Source organism: Fusarium oxysporum, chromosome 5, assembly GCF_000149955.1.
Source record: "Fusarium oxysporum f. sp. lycopersici 4287 chromosome 5, whole genome shotgun sequence".
Classification (NCBI taxonomy): domain Eukaryota; kingdom Fungi; phylum Ascomycota; class Sordariomycetes; order Hypocreales; family Nectriaceae; genus Fusarium; species Fusarium oxysporum.
The window spans coordinates 2,356,575-2,374,917 of NC_030990.1; the positions used below are offsets into that span (position 1 = coordinate 2,356,575).

The 18,343-nt window shown below is 48.5% G+C and overlaps 8 protein-coding genes across 21 annotated transcripts; 5 read left to right on the plus strand and 3 right to left on the minus strand.

Annotated features, from left to right (window-relative positions):
- On the plus strand, window positions 1–2,336 carry FOXG_01851 (uncharacterized protein). The gene has a single exon (XM_018378898.1). The coding sequence runs from the start codon at window positions 176–178 to the stop codon at window positions 1,952–1,954; it is 1,779 nt and encodes a 592-aa protein (XP_018234889.1). The 5' UTR covers window positions 1–175; the 3' UTR covers window positions 1,955–2,336.
- On the minus strand, window positions 25–3,413 carry FOXG_01852 (uncharacterized protein). Its single transcript, XM_018378899.1, has 2 exons — window positions 2,585–3,413; window positions 25–2,516 (listed from the first exon to the last, which is right to left on the minus strand). Exons 1-2 carry the CDS (start codon window positions 3,298–3,300, stop codon window positions 2,468–2,470), a joined length of 765 nt encoding a protein of 254 aa, XP_018234890.1. The 5' UTR covers window positions 3,301–3,413; the 3' UTR covers window positions 25–2,467.
- A 1,844-nt stretch (window positions 3,414–5,257) lies between these two features.
- Window positions 5,258–6,433, plus strand: FOXG_18199 (uncharacterized protein; the record flags this gene model as incomplete). Its single annotated transcript, XM_018398249.1, has 1 exon — window positions 5,258–6,433. The coding sequence occupies one exon, from the start codon at window positions 5,258–5,260 to the stop codon at window positions 6,431–6,433; it is 1,176 nt and encodes a 391-aa protein (XP_018234891.1).
- A 625-nt stretch (window positions 6,434–7,058) lies between these two features.
- FOXG_01853 (60S ribosome subunit biogenesis protein nip7) lies at window positions 7,059–8,048 on the plus strand. The gene is made up of 2 exons (XM_018378900.1): window positions 7,059–7,376; window positions 7,436–8,048. The coding sequence occupies exons 1-2, from the start codon at window positions 7,151–7,153 to the stop codon at window positions 7,774–7,776; spliced, it is 567 nt and encodes a 188-aa protein (XP_018234892.1). The 5' UTR covers window positions 7,059–7,150; the 3' UTR covers window positions 7,777–8,048.
- FOXG_01854 (glutamate 5-kinase) lies at window positions 7,063–10,034 on the minus strand. Of its 9 annotated transcripts, XM_018378901.1 has the most exons (6): window positions 9,816–10,034; window positions 9,515–9,562; window positions 9,264–9,451; window positions 9,092–9,202; window positions 8,762–9,032; window positions 7,063–8,706 (listed from the first exon to the last, which is right to left on the minus strand). In XM_018378901.1, the coding sequence occupies exons 1-6, from the start codon at window positions 9,847–9,849 to the stop codon at window positions 7,994–7,996; spliced, it is 1,365 nt and encodes a 454-aa protein (XP_018234893.1). In that variant the 5' UTR covers window positions 9,850–10,034; the 3' UTR covers window positions 7,063–7,993. The 9 variants fall into 9 exon arrangements, with proteins under 9 accessions (XP_018234893.1, XP_018234894.1, XP_018234901.1 ...); XM_018378902.1 differs by having other exon boundaries at window positions 9,515–10,034; XM_018378904.1 differs by lacking the exon at window positions 9,515–9,562 and having other exon boundaries at window positions 7,729–8,706.
- Window positions 10,035–10,178: 144 nt separating this feature from the next.
- Window positions 10,179–13,565, plus strand: FOXG_01855 (mitochondrial inner membrane protease ATP23). Its single transcript, XM_018378910.1, has 4 exons — window positions 10,179–10,887; window positions 10,946–13,228; window positions 13,301–13,327; window positions 13,378–13,565. The coding sequence occupies exons 1-2, from the start codon at window positions 10,339–10,341 to the stop codon at window positions 11,171–11,173; spliced, it is 777 nt and encodes a 258-aa protein (XP_018234902.1). The 5' UTR covers window positions 10,179–10,338; the 3' UTR covers window positions 11,174–13,228; window positions 13,301–13,327; window positions 13,378–13,565.
- FOXG_01856 (AUR protein kinase) lies at window positions 10,975–13,572 on the minus strand. 3 transcript variants are annotated; one of them, XM_018378913.1, is made up of 5 exons: window positions 13,390–13,572; window positions 12,846–13,312; window positions 12,667–12,789; window positions 11,645–12,616; window positions 10,975–11,596 (listed from the first exon to the last, which is right to left on the minus strand). In XM_018378913.1, exons 3-5 carry the CDS (start codon window positions 12,763–12,765, stop codon window positions 11,480–11,482), a joined length of 1,188 nt encoding a protein of 395 aa, XP_018234905.1. In that variant the 5' UTR covers window positions 12,766–12,789; window positions 12,846–13,312; window positions 13,390–13,572; the 3' UTR covers window positions 10,975–11,479. The 3 variants fall into 3 exon arrangements, with proteins under 3 accessions (XP_018234905.1, XP_018234904.1, XP_018234903.1); XM_018378912.1 differs by having other exon boundaries at window positions 12,667–13,312; XM_018378911.1 differs by having other exon boundaries at window positions 12,846–13,572.
- Window positions 13,573–13,717: 145 nt separating this feature from the next.
- On the plus strand, window positions 13,718–16,981 carry FOXG_01857 (glycyl-tRNA synthetase). Of its 4 annotated transcripts, XM_018378916.1 has the most exons (4): window positions 13,718–13,913; window positions 13,972–15,907; window positions 15,959–16,576; window positions 16,682–16,811. In XM_018378916.1, the coding sequence occupies exons 2-3, from the start codon at window positions 14,072–14,074 to the stop codon at window positions 16,352–16,354; spliced, it is 2,232 nt and encodes a 743-aa protein (XP_018234908.1). In that variant the 5' UTR covers window positions 13,718–13,913; window positions 13,972–14,071; the 3' UTR covers window positions 16,355–16,576; window positions 16,682–16,811. The 4 variants fall into 4 exon arrangements, with proteins under 4 accessions (XP_018234908.1, XP_018234907.1, XP_018234906.1 ...); XM_018378914.1 differs by having other exon boundaries at window positions 13,771–15,907; window positions 16,682–16,981; XM_018378917.1 differs by lacking the exon at window positions 16,682–16,811 and having other exon boundaries at window positions 13,772–13,913; window positions 15,959–16,631.
- The last annotated feature ends 1,362 nt before the right edge of the window (window positions 16,982–18,343 follow it).

Sequence of the window (18,343 nt, forward strand, 5' to 3'; positions counted from 1 at the left end):
CTTCCCCATTCGCACAATATCATCATCATAGGTTATTCGCATATTCTCATCCCACCCAAAACCCACCCCCCGGAATTTGTCTCGAGAAGCTCTTCTCCAAAGTCGCAAAGAGTATCTCGATTACCATTTCTACAAACTACCTCCTTGCGACGCATATTCCAGATCTGTTACCTCAATGCCTCGAGCTAAACGTGCGCGTCGTGCACCCGCACAATCTGCGAAGTCTCATGCACGATCACCTTCACCCGATGCAAGTGACAACGAAGTTCCCCGACCGACTCGGTCTCCCGAGAGAGGTCGTAGAAGGACGACACGATCTTCAGGTGCTTATTCAAGTGCCGTCAACGAGCAAGATGTTCTCGCGGCGAATAGGCGTCGCGACGCAGCGCTAGACAAGCTAGCCAACGAGGATCCTACTTCCACAGCCAGTAACAATGTTGAGGATGGAGATTCTGGAAGCTCAATCGAAGGTGGACGACGAGTAACAGCTACACCAACTCGAAGAAGGGACACGACTGGACTAGATTTAGCGGATAGCGTGTTTGGTGATCTCGACGATAGCTTCGGGATCGAGGACGACGATACCCGACCAGGACTGCGATCAGCTGATGCATCCTCTCTCAACTTGAGCAACTTCAGGCGCAGACCACGCCAATCCAGCATTATTGGGCGCAACGACCCTCCCATTAGGCCCAGTAGCCGCGGCGGCAACACACCCAGTATCAGCTCGACACTTCACTTTGGTGCCTTCAAGCGGCGCGCACGAGAGCCAAGCATTTTGGGAACTGCGCGAAAGCCTCGACCGGAAGAAAATGCCGCAGGACAGGAACCGGATTCAGCGAGCGAGGACGAGGACGATTTCATGCCTGAAGCCGAATCGACACCTCTCAACAACCGACGGCGGACAAAGCCCGAGACTGAGCCGGAGATCGAAGTTCCTGCCTCTCCAGAAGTCTCCGCAGGACCGAAGCACAGGAAAAGGAAGAGCGAAGATGCGCTACCAAGTAGTGATCGGCCTGATAAGGTATCGCGAATTGAGAGAGACGCGGACGAAGAATCAGAGGAAGAAGCGGGACCAGCACCCCAGGTGATTTCTGATGATGCAAGCGATTCTTCACTGTCAGATCTCGATTCTCCCCTAGGACCATCTCCGGTGCTTCTGGACAGGCCTGTTACCCCCATCAATAACGAGGAGCTCATGGCTCTACCTGCCAGTAGTGATTCAGAAGACATGAACTGGCCTGATATTCATACCTTGGCTAAGCGACGCCGAAGGCCTTCCGCCACAACACCTATTCGCGCCGATAACTTTTCAGATGTATCTTCACCTCCTTCTCTGACACACTCTCCCAATTATGCAGAGGCACCGAAGTCCCGAGGACGGGCTACAACTCGACGTCAGCAACCATCACCAAAGATAACAACTGCCGACTTGACGAGTCTACTTCCGAAGCGCCATTACAAGAAGCAGCGGGGCCCACTGGAACTGGAAAGCGACGAGGAGCATGACACATCCGGTATCGGGGAGGACGAGGACGAGCTATCGTATCTTGACAGCCGGGCTGCGCGTCGAAGACGAGGCGGACGATCGACCAGCCGCGGAGGCGCAAGGCGACCAGGCTCACGAGGCGGGCGCCCAACTCAGGCTCTCAAGCCCAGACAGCCGACCTCTGACAAGCAAACGGGTCGTAATGCACAGACTTACTCGCGTCGGTCATCGGACAAGGAGAATGAGAATGAGAATGATGCTGGTAGCGATGAAGACGAGGAAGAGCACGAAGCCAGTCGTTTTCAGCCACTCCCAGACGATACTTTTGAGAACGGAAGTGGTGAGAACGCAAGCACTCCATCAGCTGATGAACTCAAGCAAGCAGCAAGGAAGTTTAAAGAGGTTGACAGGTGGGAACTTGACTTTGAGGAGGTTACGCAGAGTTCGTCTCCACTTGCACGATGAAGCACAAACGAAGCGAAGCAGAGCAAAGCAAAGCACAAAGAATGAGATGAGGGCGCCAAGTAATATGAAAGGAAAAGGGCCGAGGCGTTCAGCGGGTTGGAGCAACTGTTTTCGAGCAAAACCTTGGGAGTTACACAAAGGGAGTATGCTAGGTCAGGGTATTTTATGAAAATTCTGAATGATGCCTGTTTCGGGCTCACATTGCATTGTACGTTTAGGAGGGCAAGAATGGATCCCATGTCAGAGTTGAGTCAAAAGGTGAAGAGGTCTGCGGCGGGGGTATTCAAAGAGGACACTTTGATGGCTTATTGATATCAGACAACTAAATCCTTAACTTGCGAGTTTCATCCCGCTCCTTACACATTGTGTAATGTGTAATATGCCTCAACTCCAGAAACGCCGTGACTTGATGTTCTTGTTTTCCTGTCCTGATTTGTTCTCATGCACTTGGGTTGAGAGCTTCTGCCCGATGCTCTACAAGCGGCAGCAGTGGAGCTAGGACGTTGGGATCTCTCAGTGCGATTGTAATGTCGTCTGGGAGTCTTCCAGACATGAGAAGTTTCTGCAGCGCTGAAGTCAGTATTGCATGATGGAAGATTGAGGTCAAGCAATTTCCATAAATCTACTCACCCTCTTGACTTTCTCGTAGGTCTCTTCTTGCGCCGAGTATTCGCGAATACCTCATCAGTCTCAAAATCGACATAGACACGAGTGTCACGTATCCGCAGGACAACATTATCCAGGCGCATGAACAACCGACACAGCAAAAGCATGCGCTTCTCGTGCACGCGGACTTTGACGCTGAAGATGGATATGCCGTTGTCGTCCAGCTCACTCTCGTACAGCATAACTTCGTCAAAGAACAGGATAGGGTCTCGACGCTTCAGGAGCTCAATAGGGATCACCTTGTCGGTAGGCGCAAACTTCATAGCCGAGGCTTCGATGCTACCAGTATATGTCGTCGAGTAGCTCCAGTCATAGGGCTTCACAACTTCCTTTATACCCTGTGTGGTGCCTTCTCGGGTGCTCTCCCAGTCTCGAGCATATGCAACCTTGAGCATGTGGCGATCTGTCTTGTCGACGGCGTCAAGCGCATCTGGAGTGTTGAAGTTCAGGGACCAGCCTGAAGGCACATGTTCAATTCCGACGACGTTGTCGCCAAATATCATCTCCGGCATCGGAATGCCAATCTTTTCGGTGAGTGCATCGATGGTACCGGATTTGGAGATGGGCAGCTTGCGGGTCGAGATGCGGAATCTGCTTTGCGAGTGTGTCGTTGTGGCCGAGGCGAGAGCCTGTGGCTTAGGGAACGGTTCGTTCGGGTCTGAGATATGGTTGCGCTGCATATTGGGGCGTGTGCGTCTTGATCTTTTCAAGATTGAGAAGATGAAGGTGAAGATGTCAGAATCAAGAGCTGGCTGAGTTACGGGTTGGAAGCTGTTATGTTATCCAATGGCGGGGTGGGTGGGGTCCTGCGGGGAGCTAAGTTAAGGTACCTTAGGCCTTACAATGGATGCGCCAGGTCCCTGAAGTTTGGTACTCAAGGTTCAGATAGGTAGTGTAGATAGATGTCCAATTAAAAGCAATAAGATCTCTGTCATTCCTCCTGCTCCAGACTTGTTTGTTTTGTTCATCTTGAAGTTTTCTACCCCGAGCATCTATTTTCTTTCCTCTGTATATGTTGACAACACTCTTACAGGTGCCTTATCAAGGATATAGGTACAGGTGCCTAAGGTAGGTTAGTTATTGTACCTAGGTTCTACTCCACTCTGAACTGCACTTAGTTTTATCAATCAGATATCCACGGACCCAATATATCCCATTGAAGTTTGACTGTTAGCTGAACAATCACGTTAGCAGCCATGACTCTTAGCTCTATGCCTACCTACAGAGTAATATGTTCAGTGCTTCGACATCTTTGGAGACTTTCAGACAGTCCTCTATATTGAACAGATGGAGTCTTTTTAGTATATACTGGCCTTAAATGTAAATATTAAATTCCCATAATCTTGCTGGCTACACACTTTCCGGTAATCTCAGATACTAAACCGTGAGTGAGACTTGGACAGAGCAAGTGAAATTTCTATGATCAGATGCTTGCCATAAAAGCATTTGAGCCTTCCGTGATACACTGGGTGGTAGATATGGGAGTTTCTCATGATACATTGTTATCTCAACCTGCGACTGATGAATGATATCCAAATCCTAATGCCACCACTGCGCATGGCCATTTGGAAGAGACCCCAGTGAATATGAGCTCTTGTTTTTCCCATATATATATGCTCGACTAGACTAGATCTAAATATACCTAACTTTCTCAGATTAGCAAAATCCATGGGTAGAACAAGGACGAACTGGGTGAGCATGGCTTGGCTTTCCTTTTGATAAAGTCAATGATCAGCCATCTTACGAAAGTCGATCATCAAGAGCCAATCTTGTTCTTTTACGAATGCGAGAAAGCCCTTCCAGCCATTCAGCAGCACCACTGTCTTGATTACGATTTACAACGGGAAGAACTGTCCTATCAAGCAGCATGCGGAAGTATCTGAAGTATCCATAACTGCCTTAAAGTTGGCGAAGAACACCTTGAAATGTACATCATGACACGCACATCAAACTCTGTGACTCATCTACTAATACAAGCAGTCTTTGGTCCTTTGCAGCTAGTGATCGTCCGTGAACATCACTCGTCAGACAATCAACGAGAATTGCCTCCTTCATATCAAATTGATGACGACCACAGCTTTCCAGAACCCAGACCCATATTCTATTTCTTTTGTAGTTATTTACCTACTTTCAAATGCCACTGCGGCGAGATCCAGTAAAGTTTGCCAATACCAGATTCAGGACAACATCAACTCAAAGCCAGAAGCTAGCATTGATCAAGTATTTGTATACTTTCTATGCTCTCAAGTTGCCCAATTATACTAAGATCTGGCGGTTGCACAGATCCCCGATATCAAACGCATAGTACAGCTCTACAGAACGCCCACATCGACACTTGATGCTGCACCAAGTCTGAGACCTACTGTTCCACACACGTATATCACTGAAAAGGACACAATCAGTATTTTCTTTCTATACAGGACTACATAAGAGAATTCAACAGACGATTTGAAAGTCGAGTTAAGGACAAGCCGGCCATAGAGTGACACGCCGAGAGACCATTTCACGACCACCCCTCCTCACTACATCCTGAGCCCAGCGTTTACCAGCGCACTCTATCATCAAAGCTATATTCATTTACCAAATACCTTCTTCGATTGTTTTACACGATACAAGATTGAAGCACACGGAGACAAGATGGTTCTCACTACCATTTACTGGAACCTTGGCTCTTCAGATCACTCTTCCTCGTCGACCTCTTTCGTCCGTTACCCCGTCAGTGCCATCACAGGAGTCCCATATTCGTCTTTCTCTCCCAGCGCTTCCGAGCTCCTCCAGGCCAGATCCCTCTCCCAGTGGCTGTCATTTATCAGAGATGTCGGCTTCTACGAGGATAGGCACAATCCATTCCAGAGCTTGAAAGACAACAAAGCTCGCATGCAACAATTTGAAGTCCATGCTATCGATGCTCGCCTGCGATCTTGGGCTCCAAAAGTCCATAATCGGTGTCCAAATACCAACAAATGCTACAGCGTCAGTTTCAGTCCTTGCATGGTACGGGATCTGGGTGAGCACGCATCTCAGGCGAGCATGGACGATCTAACAGATCCAACAAAAGTCAAAGATGTGTCAAAAAGACCAGACAACACTGGTCTGGGTACCTCTAACAGCCTGTCACACAATACCATTACTGAAGGCCGAATACGGCAAGTAAAACATGAATGCCTGGGGAACTCTATGAATGTATTCTCATCCTGTCCACCTTGCCTCATCGTGGATCTGGTTTTTGAGCAATACTCGAAACATGGATATGATGAGCTTCGGAAGGGTTACCTCGCTTGGCGCATGACCTGGCACACATTCAAAGCCAATGCAAACCCCAAGTCTCTTGGAGGCACAAAGTCTATCTTGAGGAACATTGCCTCCAGGAGCTTACCAAAGCTGAACATGTGGGGAGACATTACAAACGACTATACCCTCCTGTCCTATGAATATTTGACCAAAGAGGATCTCATGAACCTCTATGACCTTGAATACCAGGCCATTAAGTACTTGATATCTCACCTTCTCGATTGGAGAAAGGAGATCGATGTTATACAAGACTTTTCTGGTCTGAAACTGTCTGTCCTTAGTCAAGAATCCATCTCGGAATTAAGAGACATCATTTATACTATCAACGCCGACCTCATGAGACTGGTCACTGCTGAACTCGAGCTCACGGAAACTCCCAAAATTTGGATGGAGATGAATCGAAGAACATTGTATTACTGTGCCAAACAGAATTTCAAGACTCTTAGGCAAGCCCTTTGCGACAAGTATCGGCGAGACACTAACCAACATTTTGGTCGGGAGACTATGGGACATGCTGTTTGATGAGTATCTATTCGGGTCGCTAAGTTGTATGGAAACAACAAGGCTTCGGTTTCAACGGACCACACTATTTGTCTACATTTTCTTTCTTTGGCTCGAATGTGCTATATTGGCGTCTGACCAGGCGTCATAATGTCTGTACAATGATAAACGGTTCCGGGGCTCCAGCCGACGTTTAGTCTGAGAAACGCCGTCCGAAGAGCAAATAAACTAATAGGACTATATTTAGACCTGTAAGCTTCACTTTTGGTCCTTATACTACTATTCTAATGTAAATACTCTACCTGTTTATAATATAAGTCGTCTTAGACCTCCTTTATCCGAGCTAGTAACGTCGTAAGTCGTTTTTTTGTGAGTAGGACTACCCTGAATTTCTCAACATCTATCTCAAGAGAAACTAAGACAATACTAACTACTAGACTGCTATCAAAAAGACGGACTTTCCATATATACTATTGCATATTTTCCTATTGCTATTTGAATAACGTTGCGATGAAATTTATCTTCATAGTCATTTCTATCAGCCTAGGTTAAGTAAGGTAGGGTAGGTAGTCAAGGGTCCCACCTACTCATGTTAACCTCCACTCCACCTCCAGCCGCCAACTGATAAGAATCCTTATCAGGTTCCGCTCCATCAACTTTTTTTGTTTTGCGAAGCCAAGCCATCCCGCCATTGAACAACATCAACAACACCATCAATCACCATATCCTAACGATACAATGCGCCCTCTCACAGAAAAGGAGACCCAGACTCTTTTCGAGAAACTGGCAAACTACACTGGTGGCTCCCTCAAGAACCTGATCGCACCCCTCGACGACTCCCCCAACCCTGATCGCTATGTCTTCCGCCTAGTTCGCGATCGTGTCTTTTACGTTCGTCTCTCAATCGCCAACCTGGCGACCTCTATTGCGCGTGATAAGCTTCTCTCTCTAGGAACTTGTCTCGGTATGTCTTTGCCTCGATAACTGTCACAATATTCCCTAGCTAACCTTCAAATTTCACAGGCAAGTTCACCAAGTCTGGCAAGTTTCGCCTGCACATCACAGCCCTTCCCATCATCGCCGAGCACGCCCGCTACAAGATTTGGGTCAAGGAGAACGGAACTATGCCCTTCCTATACGGCAGCAACATCGTCAAGGCGCATGTCGGTCGCTGGTCAGAGGACTGCCCCGAACACCAGGGAGTTGTTGTCTACAGCATGAACGATACACCGCTCGGATTTGGTGTCACTGCCCGCAGCACTGCTGAGGCTCGAAGATTAGATCCTACCGGTGTCACTTGTTTCAGACAGGCCGACTGTGGAGAGTACCTCCGTGACGAAGACAACTTGTTTGCGACGGGTTAGAGGGCAGTATGGTTTGCTTCGTCTGGCGTTGGGGCTATTTTAATCATTCATTCTTTGGCGTTGAGAGTGAGGGGAAAAGAAACTTATGGCCAAGTCAATCATGCTTGGGTTATTTTGTAGATTGGTAGATATCGTCGTCGTCATCAAAGCGCTGTATATGTTGAAATGTATTCGCTTGCCCCATTTTGCCCATTCTCGAAGCCCTTTCTTTGTCTTCCTACTCCATTACCGCACCGTTTATCTCTCGAGCTGGACTCACTGGCCTGCTGTCTCTCTTAAAGAAACCGACATGCTGTCGGTGAGCGACATACTCACTATCAGCATAGCCAAGAATCTTCTCAATCTCGACGCTCTGCTTGCCCTTGATCCGCGCGATCTCAGCGGCGGCATAGTTGACCAGAGCTCGACCGACTTCTTCAGGGGTGCCCTCCCACATTTTGCCATCAGGCCCAGGGGTTGATCGTCGCTTGACTGCTACGAGACGCACCACCTCCTGTTGGGCAAAGTTACCCTCGACATCAATGACGCCAACCGGAAGCAGACCCGCCTTGCCAACAAGGGCCTTATAAGCGCCTGAGTCGATGTAGAGGGTGCCGTGAGGATGAGGAGTGTGAAGCAGCCAAAAGTGACGGTCCCTGATGGGATCGTTGGCGGGGATGAAGCGAGTGTGTAGGGGGGGCCAAGGGGCGCCATTTAAGTTGGAGAGCGTCAGAGCTGATGCTGATCGTGACAAGCCTTCAGCACGCTCGTCTGGACTGGGAGGAGTGTTCCCTCTTTGTATTGACTGCAAATACTGCACAATGTTGAGCACGTTTCCTGGGTTAGAAGACCTCGTAATGACAGTCGTGACTCCAGCGGAAGTGCCCAGCCTGGCAGCAATAATCTTGGTGCTCATGCCTCCTGTTCCAAGGGACGAACCAGCACTGGAGACTGCTTCAGAATTAGTTTTCGGTGAGGTAAGCCCGCGATTGAATATGAATCTTACCGTCAGCCTGTAGTGCGGCGATGTCTTCGACCACCTCGATAGGCTTAGCATCTGGGTTGGTTCTGGGGTTTTTGTCATAGAGACAGTCAACATCCGTCATCAAGAACAGCATATCAGCGTGTATCATAGCGGCAGTGATAGCAGAGAGAGTATCATTGTCGCCAAACTTGATTTCGGAAACGGCAAGAGTGTCGTTTTCGTTAACAATGGGAATTACGCCTTGTTCCAAAAGGGCATGGAATGTGTTTTGGGCGTTAAAGTATCTCGTTCGCTGCAACATATTTTTTTTTAGCTCACTGTTGAAGATTAAGACAAAAGAGTTGGACACACGTCTGCAATATCGTTTCGTGTAAGGAGAATCTGAGCAATTGGCTGCCTGAGGTGGGTGAACAGACTATCCCAGAGACTCATGAGGCGGCATTGGCCGATCGCTGCAAGAGCCTGTAGACATTCACGTTAGTCAATTGATTATAGATGGTCAACAGAGACATTCGGTTCCAACCTGTAGCTGTGCGAGATGCTTAGGTCGCTTCTCCACGTCCATACGCCGGAGACCAACACCGATAGCGCCGGACGAAACAATGACCACCCTGTGACCATCTTTGCGAAGCTTTACAGCCGTATCAACAATGAGAGTCAGAATCGGAAGAAGTGGTTCGTGAGTCTTCTCATCGACAATGGAGCTTGTTCCTGTGATGAAGGCCGAGTGTTAGTGGGGGATGAGTCAAGCTTGGTGTTGAGCCGTAAACTCACCAAGCTTGATGACGATGGTCAGAGACTTTGTCCCGTTGCCTTTCATGACTGCGAGATTTAAGAAAAATGAAAACAAGTCAGTTTAATGCCGCTTTTGGGGTATGATGCAACGCCTGTAAGAAAGACCGGCACTTTCACATGGGTGTCTCTATACACTACACATGTGAAGAGGCGCATATGTATAGGTAGGTAGTATATATATGGAACAAGTTCAACAAGACAGACTTGACTCTTCTTCCACAACACAAATCAAAGAAAGATGAATGAAGCAAAGGGAAGAGGGATTGAGAGAAATGCTTACATTGAAACATGCTTTCACTCGTCATTTTCCTCATGCGCCCTTGTCGCTCTGAGTGTGGAACCGAGGGTTGAACAGGATAGGTAGGATAGGATGGTATGAGATGGGATGTGAGTGGGAGTGTCAGGATGTTTGGAGCTGGAGCTGGGCAAACGTTGGGCGATAGTCGAATTGATTGGACTGTGCTCCTGCGCCCTTGTTGAAGAGTTCCCCAGACCCCGATGTCGCCCGGGAAAACAGCACGAATAGGGTCCTTTCTTCGGAAAACTGGTCCAATCAGTCTCTTCACCGCCTGGCCGAATCGGGTTATCGGGTGCGTGGCAGAATTTACACTTACGGTACAGGCTTCTGAAGAGGCTAAGGTAAGCTAAGGCCAACTAAATTAAAGCCTTGTGAGAAGGTCAAGAGAGGTTGATCACCTTGAGATTCTGAGTCTTACGCCGAATACCGAATTCACTCGCCGAAGCCACAACAACCTAAATTGGACTCAATTGACATAGGAAATACAGACACGCGCTTTTGCAGCATGTCATCTGATTCTACACCTCCTCCAGGTGTCCCCGCTGGAACGCCAAGTGCTTCAAATGCAGAAATCAAGAACGACCCTGCAAAAACCGGGTTTTCCCCAGAGATCTCATGGTGGATGAACTACTTCAAGATGCTCTCGGGCCAAATGACACCCGAGGGCAAATTCTTCTTCCGAGAGTATACAACAGAAATCGAGGAAGAAAAAGACTGCAAAGCTTGTGAGAGAGACCGCGACTGGCTCTTTACCTATTCACCCGTCGTTCGCTTCATGTCTGAGAAGATCCAGGCCCTCAATGGACGAATAGACCCTTCCAATGTTCACTGCCGTCGCTGTCCCTCCTCTCTGAGGGCTGATGGCTCTGTCAACTGGCAATCTGGTGGTTTTAGCCCCAATCATGGCATCCTCATATGTGCCAACCACATCAAGAACCGAAAGCATCTCGAGGATACGCTTGCACATGAGATGGTGCATGCCTGGGACTATGTTCGATGGAAGAATGTCGACTTTATGGGTCAAAAGGACTTGAAGCACGCCGCATGCACAGAGGTGGGTTAAGGAAACAAGCCAATTTCTTTGCAAACAAGGATGCTAATTCATAATCAAGATCCGAGCTTCAATGCTCAGTGGCGAGTGCAGATGGACAAAAGAGGCCTTTGTTCGAGGCAATTGGAGATTGACGCAGCAATTCCAAAATTGCGTCCGCAGACGAGCCATTGATTCCGTCACGGCCAGATCCACATGCAAGGACGACGTCCAAGCAACCAAGGTTGTCAACCAGGTTTGGGATTCTTGCTTCGCAGACACGCGGCCATTCGATGAGGTTTATCGATGATTGCTAGCAGTCTGCCCTCCATATGAAAATGTGTACGATATCTAAGACGGGCGAGAGGCGCCTTTAATGAAATGTATGATGCCTTTCTGCTGTATACCACAATACTATCAATGATACCCTTGAACACGCTGGAGCAATTCTTGTATTCGTTTTAATGATTGTTGGAATGACGCCACAAAAGAAAATCCCGTACTCCAGCTGATGCAAACGGCCAGGTTCCGTCCTTGATTATTAGAAAATCAGTCAATCAATTGCCGATAAACGCCTTTCAACCGTTATCCATTCATATTACTTGTCGTTATATCATTATTGCCCCTTCTCGCGGTTAGAAGCACGCTCACCCTTGACGCAGTGCTTGATGATCCAGGGGTGTTGCTGAATCTGCTCAAGAGGAATTCGCTTCTCGGGGTCCAACACCAGGAGCTTCATCCATGTCAGTACGGCGATACAGAAATCTTTGGGGCTGCATACCTTCTTGATGAGGTCAGTAGCCTCAGGACTGACCCATGAAGGAATCGACATGTCAGCACGAGCAATCCTTCGTTGAGTCATCACTGGCGTATCCTCGAAGGGCGCTTCACCCACGAGGAACTCATACGTCAGGACGCCCAAACTCCACAGGTCAACCTTCTCGTTGTAAAAGTTGTCAGAGGTACCGGGCTTGATCATCTCAGGAGGGAGGTAGTCAAGAGTACCACACATGGTCTTCCTTCGATTGTTGGGAGCGTGCACACTCCATCCGAAATCCGAGATTTTGATCTCACCATGGATGCCAACCAAGATGTTCTCAGGCTTGATGTCCCGATGGATGACATGCTTTCGATGCAGGTATCGCAATGCCGATGCCATCTGGGCGATGTACTGGGCTGCCTTCCACTCGGGGAACCGGCTCTCTTTTCGGAGGTGTTTGTACAGTTCACCCTTGCCAGCGAATTCGAGAATCAAAAATACTCGCTTGCTATCGTGGAAGTGGCCGTAGAGTTGAAGAATGTTGGGGTGTCTCAGGTTGCTTTGAATCTCGATCTCTCGGCGAACCTGCTTCTCAACGCGACCTGCTTGCAATTCATTCTTGTGGAGGACCTTGAGGGCGCAGATGAAGCCAGTTGTTCTTTCTCGAGCAAGGTACACTCGTCCAAACTTGCCCTTGCCTAGAGGCCGACCAATCTCGAACATGCCGAGGTGGAACTGCTTAGGGACGCTGATTTGCTCTGGCAGTGTGACTGATTTTCGTTCATCTTGAGCTTCATCCGACGTCCTTGAGGAAGATGGAAGTGCTTTTCTTGTAGGAGATGGAGGCGCGTTGTTGACTTTTCGTTGAGCAGCCTGAGATGGCAGCATCACAGCGGCGTTGGTATTGCTGCTTTGCGACTGGAGGGCGACTTTGAAGAGGTTGGGTCGAGAGGCTCCATGTATACTTTGTGATGTGGTAGATGAGACCATAGTCTACCTATGTCAGTGATCAAACCATGATCGAGCGGTCAAAGCAAACACACCTTTGTCTTGCTGTAGAGCTTAGAGCCGTCGCCAAGGGGATCATTCTCATCGTTGACGGACATGCGCTCGAAGCGCGCCTCAATTGTACGGGTAGCCATTATTGAGAGCAAGGGCGGGATGGGCTGTTGATGTTAGTGAAAGACGAACGAAGAGATGAAGAAAGACGATGGAGGTTTGCCTTTTTGAACGGTTCCGATGCGGTCAGTCAGGTCGTTGGCTGGGGTTAGAAACCGGCTAGTATAAACATCTGGTTGCCGAGCAACTGATGCCGGGGGCAGCTAGAAATCTGGGGCGAGCTTGAGATCGGACCACCACAGAAGCTGAAGGTTATTGCGCAATTGCCTTTTTTATGAAATATTCAGATCATGCAGTTACTGAGCTGTATCGAGGCAAGACGTTTGCCAGGCTGGTGATTGCTGGTCATTGGTTTTAAGGACCGACTTCAACACCCCGACAGTGAGATCTCTCTTGCACCCTCACTCAAAATTAATTCCAGGCCGATCATTGCCATTTCGATCATTTGTTCGTTCTTGCATACGTGCAAGAAGTGCCCTACGTGAGGTAGGTAGTCAAGGTTTCTTCAGTCATTGTCTCGCCGGTCATTAATGCAACGACTGAGCTCACGAGTCTGAGGTGTCGATGTATCTATCGACAGATAGAGTCAGTGCTATCTTCGCCTTCCATTCACGCAACATTGAACGAAAATTTAGTTAGACACTCACTTTTTGAGAGATGATAAACGTGAAAAAATCGACCTGTAAGGAGACATCTATGAGTTTCGTCTTGGGGGAATGAGACGACTTATACGGGGTATATCACCAGATACTCAACAAGCAACACAACTTGTTAGCATAATTGGTATCCATTATCAAAGCCACTCGCTTCATCCAGTACCAAGGTGATCGATCATATTAATTGATTTCATTAAAAAAAAAAAACTTCAATGCAAAATTCATTCAACGCCATGATTATCATGATCAAGCCATGTCCCGGCACGTGCTGCGCATTGGGACAAATAGTACCTTACAGAAGGTATTTACTCCGTGAATAGAAATGGTATGTGGACGTGGTGGGGTCAAAGAATTGGATGTCAGTCAAACTTATCCTCCCAAAACTGCTGCATGTTATACACCCACGATAGCAAAACTCCCTCTTTAGGGTCTCTAACCACCAAATTGTCGAATCAGCGCCCAGCAGATGCCAAAGAAACTCACAAAATTCCCCCACCACCCACAGCTATCCATAGGTACCAAACAGAGAGACCCAGTTCGACGTCTCGAGTCTCTGGTCTGACCTAATAGCAGCCATTTTAGGCCACCTACGCTCCATACCTGACGGAATTGACTTTTGTGACTCACGCCCTCCTCTGTCTCTTTAACCTGACGACTTTTACAATCAGGGTGGATGAAGCCAATTCGTCCCGTATCACTATCTCCAGCCTCACTGCCAACAACAGTAAAGAAAAGCTTTTCAACAGCTTCCCCTTTATCAAGGCAACTTTGTCTGTCACGTTCTGGTCCCAGGTTCCGGTTTGCGGCCTGTGCAAAACCACCCCGCACTGTCGTAGACTCCCGCACTTTTGCGACCTCACGACCCCTCAACGCTTTTCAACTGCAAACGTCGCAAAAGCGCAAAAAGGACAAGATGACTTCCGCCGCGACGACTCTTAAGGGCCAGCCCCTCGACAAGGCTGTCCTCGAATCTATCCTCCGACGTCGCATGTTTTACACCCCCTCCTTCGAAATCTACGGCGGTGTTGGTGGTTTGTTCGACTATGGCCCTCCTGGCTGCGCACTGCAGGCCGGTGTCATTGACATCTGGCGCAAGCATTTCATCCTTGAGGAGGATATGCTTGAGGTTGACTGCACTGTTTTGACCCCTCACGAGGTTCTCAAGACCAGTGGCCATGTCGATAAGTTCGCCGACTGGATGTGCAAGGACCCCAAGAACGGCGAGATTCTTCGAGCCGACCACTTTGTCGAGGCCATCCTTGAGGCCCGACTAAACGGTGACAAGGAGGCCCGTGGCCAGAAGGTGGAGGACAAGGAGGAGGACCCCAAGAAGAAGAAGAAAAAGACAAAGACTGAAGCCGTGAAACTCGATGACGCCGTCGTCAAGGAGTATGAGGAGGTTCTCGCCAGAATCGACAACTATGGTGGCCCAGAGCTTGGCGAGCTCATCAAGAAGTACGACCTCAGAAACCCTGCCACTGGTGTCCAGCCCGCGGAGCCTGTCTCCTTCAACCTCATGTTCCAGACCTCCATTGGTCCCAGCAGCAACTACCCTGGCTACCTCCGCCCCGAGACTGCCCAGGGCCAGTTCCTGAACTTTGCCAAGCTCCTCGAGTTCAACCAATCTCAGATGCCTTTCGCTTCTGCCTCTATTGGCAAGTCATACCGTAATGAGATCTCCCCTCGTGCCGGCCTTCTACGAGTGCGTGAGTTCCTTATGGCTGAGATTGAGCATTTCGTCGATCCTGAGGGTGGAAAGAAGCACCACCGATTCCATGAGGTTGAAGATGTCGAGCTTGTTCTCCTTGACCGTGATACACAGCTGAGTGGCAAGACTACGACCAGAACTCTCAAGATCGGTCAGGCTGTCAAGGATGGCCTTGTTGACAACGAGACTCTGGGCTACTTCCTTGCCCGAATCCACTTGTTTTTGGAAAAGATTGGCGTAGATCTGACCAAGCTGCGATTCCGCCAGCACATGGCCAACGAGATGGCTCATTATGCCACCGACTGCTGGGATGCTGAACTCTTCACCAGCTCTGGTTGGATCGAGTGTGTCGGCTGTGCTGACCGAAGTGCCTACGATTTGAGTGTCCACGCCAAAAAGACTGGCGCCCCTCTGGTTGTCCGCGAGCAGCGCGAGACTCCTCTTGTCATTGAGGAGTGGCAAATCGATATCGAGAGGAAGAAGTTTGGTCCCCAGTTCAAGAAGGATGCCAAGACTGTCGAAACTGCTCTCTTGGCTACATCGCAAGAACAGCGAGAAAAGCTGGCCAAGGAGTTGAGCGACAACGGCAGCATCACTCTCGAAGTCGCTGGTGTTGGTGACGGTAAGGTCCAGGTTAACAAGGACTCCATTGCCATCGAGTTCCGCAAGAGGGTTGAGAACACTCGCGAGTTTGTGCCCAATGTTATCGAGCCCTCGTTCGGTATTGGCCGTATTCTCTACTCCTTGATGGAGCACAGCTTCTGGACTCGTGGCACCGAGGGTGGCGACGAAGCCCGTGGTGTAAGAACAAACCCCCCTGAATATGCATGATGAATTGCTAATACTTAAAAGGTTCTATCTTTCCCTCCCACTGTGGCCCCTACCAAGGTTTTGCTTGTTCCCCTCTCCTCCAACGCCCAGTTCAAGCCTCTCCTTAAGCAGCTGTCCCAACGTCTCCGCAGTGCCGGTATCTCCAGCCGTGTGGACGACTCTTCTGCCAGCATTGGTAAGCGATACAGCCGAAACGATGAACTCGGTACTCCTCTCGGCATCACCATCGATTTCCAGACAGTTCAAGACGGTACTGTTACCTTGCGAGATCGTGACAGCACCAACCAAGTCCGAGCGGAGCAGGAGAAGATCATCGATGCTATCAAGTCGCTTGTGAATGGCAGTAAGACTTGGTCTCAGATTGAGAATGAGCTCCCCAAGTTTGAGGGCCAGGAGGTTGAGGTTGCTCAACGATAGAATAGAAAAGTTTAGAAGAAATGTAATATAGATGCCGTAGTGGCTGAGCATTTATCAAAACGGTGAATGTCAAGGCAGGAGATGGAATCTGTCAAGTTGAGTCTACGAATCACAAGACAAGACACTGAAATTGGGTTTCAAGAGGAAAAGGAAAGTTATATTATATCAGCTTCCAAAATTTCAGCTGATTTATGAACCATGCCTTCACCAATAGTTTTGTGGGCAATAAAGCTTAGGATATCGACCCTAAATGATGAAAATACTTAGGTAAATTGCCATAATTTTAGGGGACTCTTTGATGAGTTTATTTTGGCATCCATTGTCAAGCCCTTGTTGGTCAACAGCGGGCCAAAAGACAGTTCGAGGTCTCCTGGATGCACATCATGCCAGTTATCCAGGGTTCAGGTGGAAAGTCAGGCTCCCAGTGATCAGTAAGCGACGTACAATGGCGGGAAGTTCTTGCCCATCTACTTGGGTTCAGTAATTTTACTTCGCACTAAGTCGAAGGGCTCATAATGAGTGTCTTGAGGTAGTGAAACGACTGGTATTTGACAAGGCCGCTGTTGGCTGAGTATTCGAATTCTCCCTTGACTAATTGGAAAGAAGGGAAAGTTAATATAAAAAAAAAAAAAAAAAAAAAAAAAAAAAAATACTACAGCATCCGATCCTGAATTCAAAAATTGGAGAGGCTGAGATTGGGTTGCAATGGCGGACTTTGGTTGCTGAGGAGAAGGATGATAATCTCCAATTTAACTGTGAAGTTGGACAGGGTTCAATAATCAGAAGGGGTTCTACTGGAGCCATGACATGATGTCAATATCGTAATCAAGTTAAGCACCGCAGCCATTGCGACTTGATAACCGACAGTGTTTACTGGGTAGCAAAGACCCGAACAGTCAGATGAGGTTGTTTCATGAGGAGTGTCATTTGGTATGGGCCTGGGCTCTGAGCATCGGCGGCTATTTTGCGCCACGGATAGCGGAAACTTTGTATCGATAGTCTGAAGACATGGTCTTGGCATCCATGACCATCATCATCATACAGTAAGCTTGTGCGACGGGGAGCTTCGGAGATTGGTATATGACACATGATATAGGCCGAGCAGACGGAGTGTTTCGGTCTCATCTTCTAGGTACTATCTAGGAAAGCCACAACTGATTAAAACGTTCCTTCTGCATTTCCTAGACAGGACCATTTTGTGGGATTTTCAGAGTTTCTCAAGGGATCTGACAACATCAGAGATCCAGACGCCAATGGCCACTAGATGAGGAATGGTGGTGCGTGGCAAATGGGCGTTTGAAACGCAACAGGCGACCTTGGCACCAATAACCATGAGACAAGCAAGCCAACAGTATTCAGAACGCTAATAAAGCTTGATAAAGACTGAGATGAGGGGCAATCGTTATGTATCATGAGTTGACCAGGAGTTTTGGTTTTATCAACAATGTGATAAATCTTCCAAGCTGATATCTAGTTGCCGAGATCATTACCTACAGTACTAGATGAGGCAGCTGGAGACTTCACTTTGGCCAACAGCGGCCCGTGCCATGACCGCTGGTACTTGTATTGACTCAGGATTGGGTTGGACTTATGATCAGCACAAAGAAAGGTGGGGCATTATGGGATCTTTTTCAATCCCTTAAGTTTAGGTACGGAGTAGCTCTCAGGAAACTGCAACTGAAGCTAATGTGAGCTGAACTCCTCTGCTTGTGCGCTCGTGTCGCTGTCTTGTAGTCTACCTTAGTTGCTAAGGTAGTTGTCTACCGTAGGCGTCAGTAGAGAAGGCACATGTAGCAGAGATTACATCCAACCCATGAGACTCTCGATCAGAACCTCACCTCATGCACGTTAAAAAGTCCCCCAGGTTCACCATCTTATCCAATGCAAGTAATTGGACCCCATCACCTTCAAGAAGCAACGGGCATGCATTGGCAATCCGGTATCCAGGGGTCAGGTTCCACTAGACGGAAGTCTTAGGTGCCTTACCTG

What these genes read in the sequence shown, in the direction of transcription:
- FOXG_01854 (XM_018378901.1), bottom strand. Translation starts at nt 9,849, where the DNA reads ATGAGGAAAATGACGAGTGAAAGCATGTTTCAAT. An exon ending in GACCATCGTCATCAAGCTTG is followed by an intron (nt 9,452 to 9,514) that starts GTGAGTTTACGG and finishes CCTTCATCACAG; the next exon opens with GAACAAGCTCCATTGTCGAT. An exon ending in AGCATCTCGCACAGCTACAG is followed by an intron (nt 9,203 to 9,263) that starts GTTGGAACCGAA and finishes GAATGTCTACAG; the next exon opens with GCTCTTGCAGCGATCGGCCA.
- FOXG_01851 (XM_018378898.1), top strand. Translation starts at nt 176, where the DNA reads ATGCCTCGAGCTAAACGTGCGCGTCGTGCACCCGCACAATCTGCGAAG.
- FOXG_01853 (XM_018378900.1), top strand. Translation starts at nt 7,151, where the DNA reads ATGCGCCCTCTCACAGAAAAGGAGACCCAGACTCTTTTCGAGAAACTG. An exon ending in CTCTCTAGGAACTTGTCTCG is followed by an intron (nt 7,377 to 7,435) that starts GTATGTCTTTGC and finishes CAAATTTCACAG; the next exon opens with GCAAGTTCACCAAGTCTGGC.
- FOXG_01856 (XM_018378913.1), bottom strand. Translation starts at nt 12,765, where the DNA reads ATGGCTACCCGTACAATTGAGGCGCGCTTCGAGCGCATGTCCGTCAAC. An exon ending in AGCTCTACAGCAAGACAAAG is followed by an intron (nt 12,617 to 12,666) that starts GTGTGTTTGCTT and finishes TGACATAGGTAG; the next exon opens with ACTATGGTCTCATCTACCAC. An exon ending in CTACTGACCTCATCAAGAAG is followed by an intron (nt 11,597 to 11,644) that starts GTATGCAGCCCC and finishes ACATGGATGAAG; the next exon opens with CTCCTGGTGTTGGACCCCGA.
- FOXG_01852 (XM_018378899.1), bottom strand. Translation starts at nt 3,300, where the DNA reads ATGCAGCGCAACCATATCTCAGACCCGAACGAACCGTTCCCTAAGCCA. An exon ending in CCTACGAGAAAGTCAAGAGG is followed by an intron (nt 2,517 to 2,584) that starts GTGAGTAGATTT and finishes TCAGCGCTGCAG; the next exon opens with AAACTTCTCATGTCTGGAAG.
- FOXG_01855 (XM_018378910.1), top strand. Translation starts at nt 10,339, where the DNA reads ATGTCATCTGATTCTACACCTCCTCCAGGTGTCCCCGCTGGAACGCCA. An exon ending in AGCACGCCGCATGCACAGAG is followed by an intron (nt 10,888 to 10,945) that starts GTGGGTTAAGGA and finishes TTCATAATCAAG; the next exon opens with ATCCGAGCTTCAATGCTCAG.
- FOXG_01857 (XM_018378916.1), top strand. Translation starts at nt 14,072, where the DNA reads ATGAAGCCAATTCGTCCCGTATCACTATCTCCAGCCTCACTGCCAACA. An exon ending in GTGGCGACGAAGCCCGTGGT is followed by an intron (nt 15,908 to 15,958) that starts GTAAGAACAAAC and finishes AATACTTAAAAG; the next exon opens with GTTCTATCTTTCCCTCCCAC.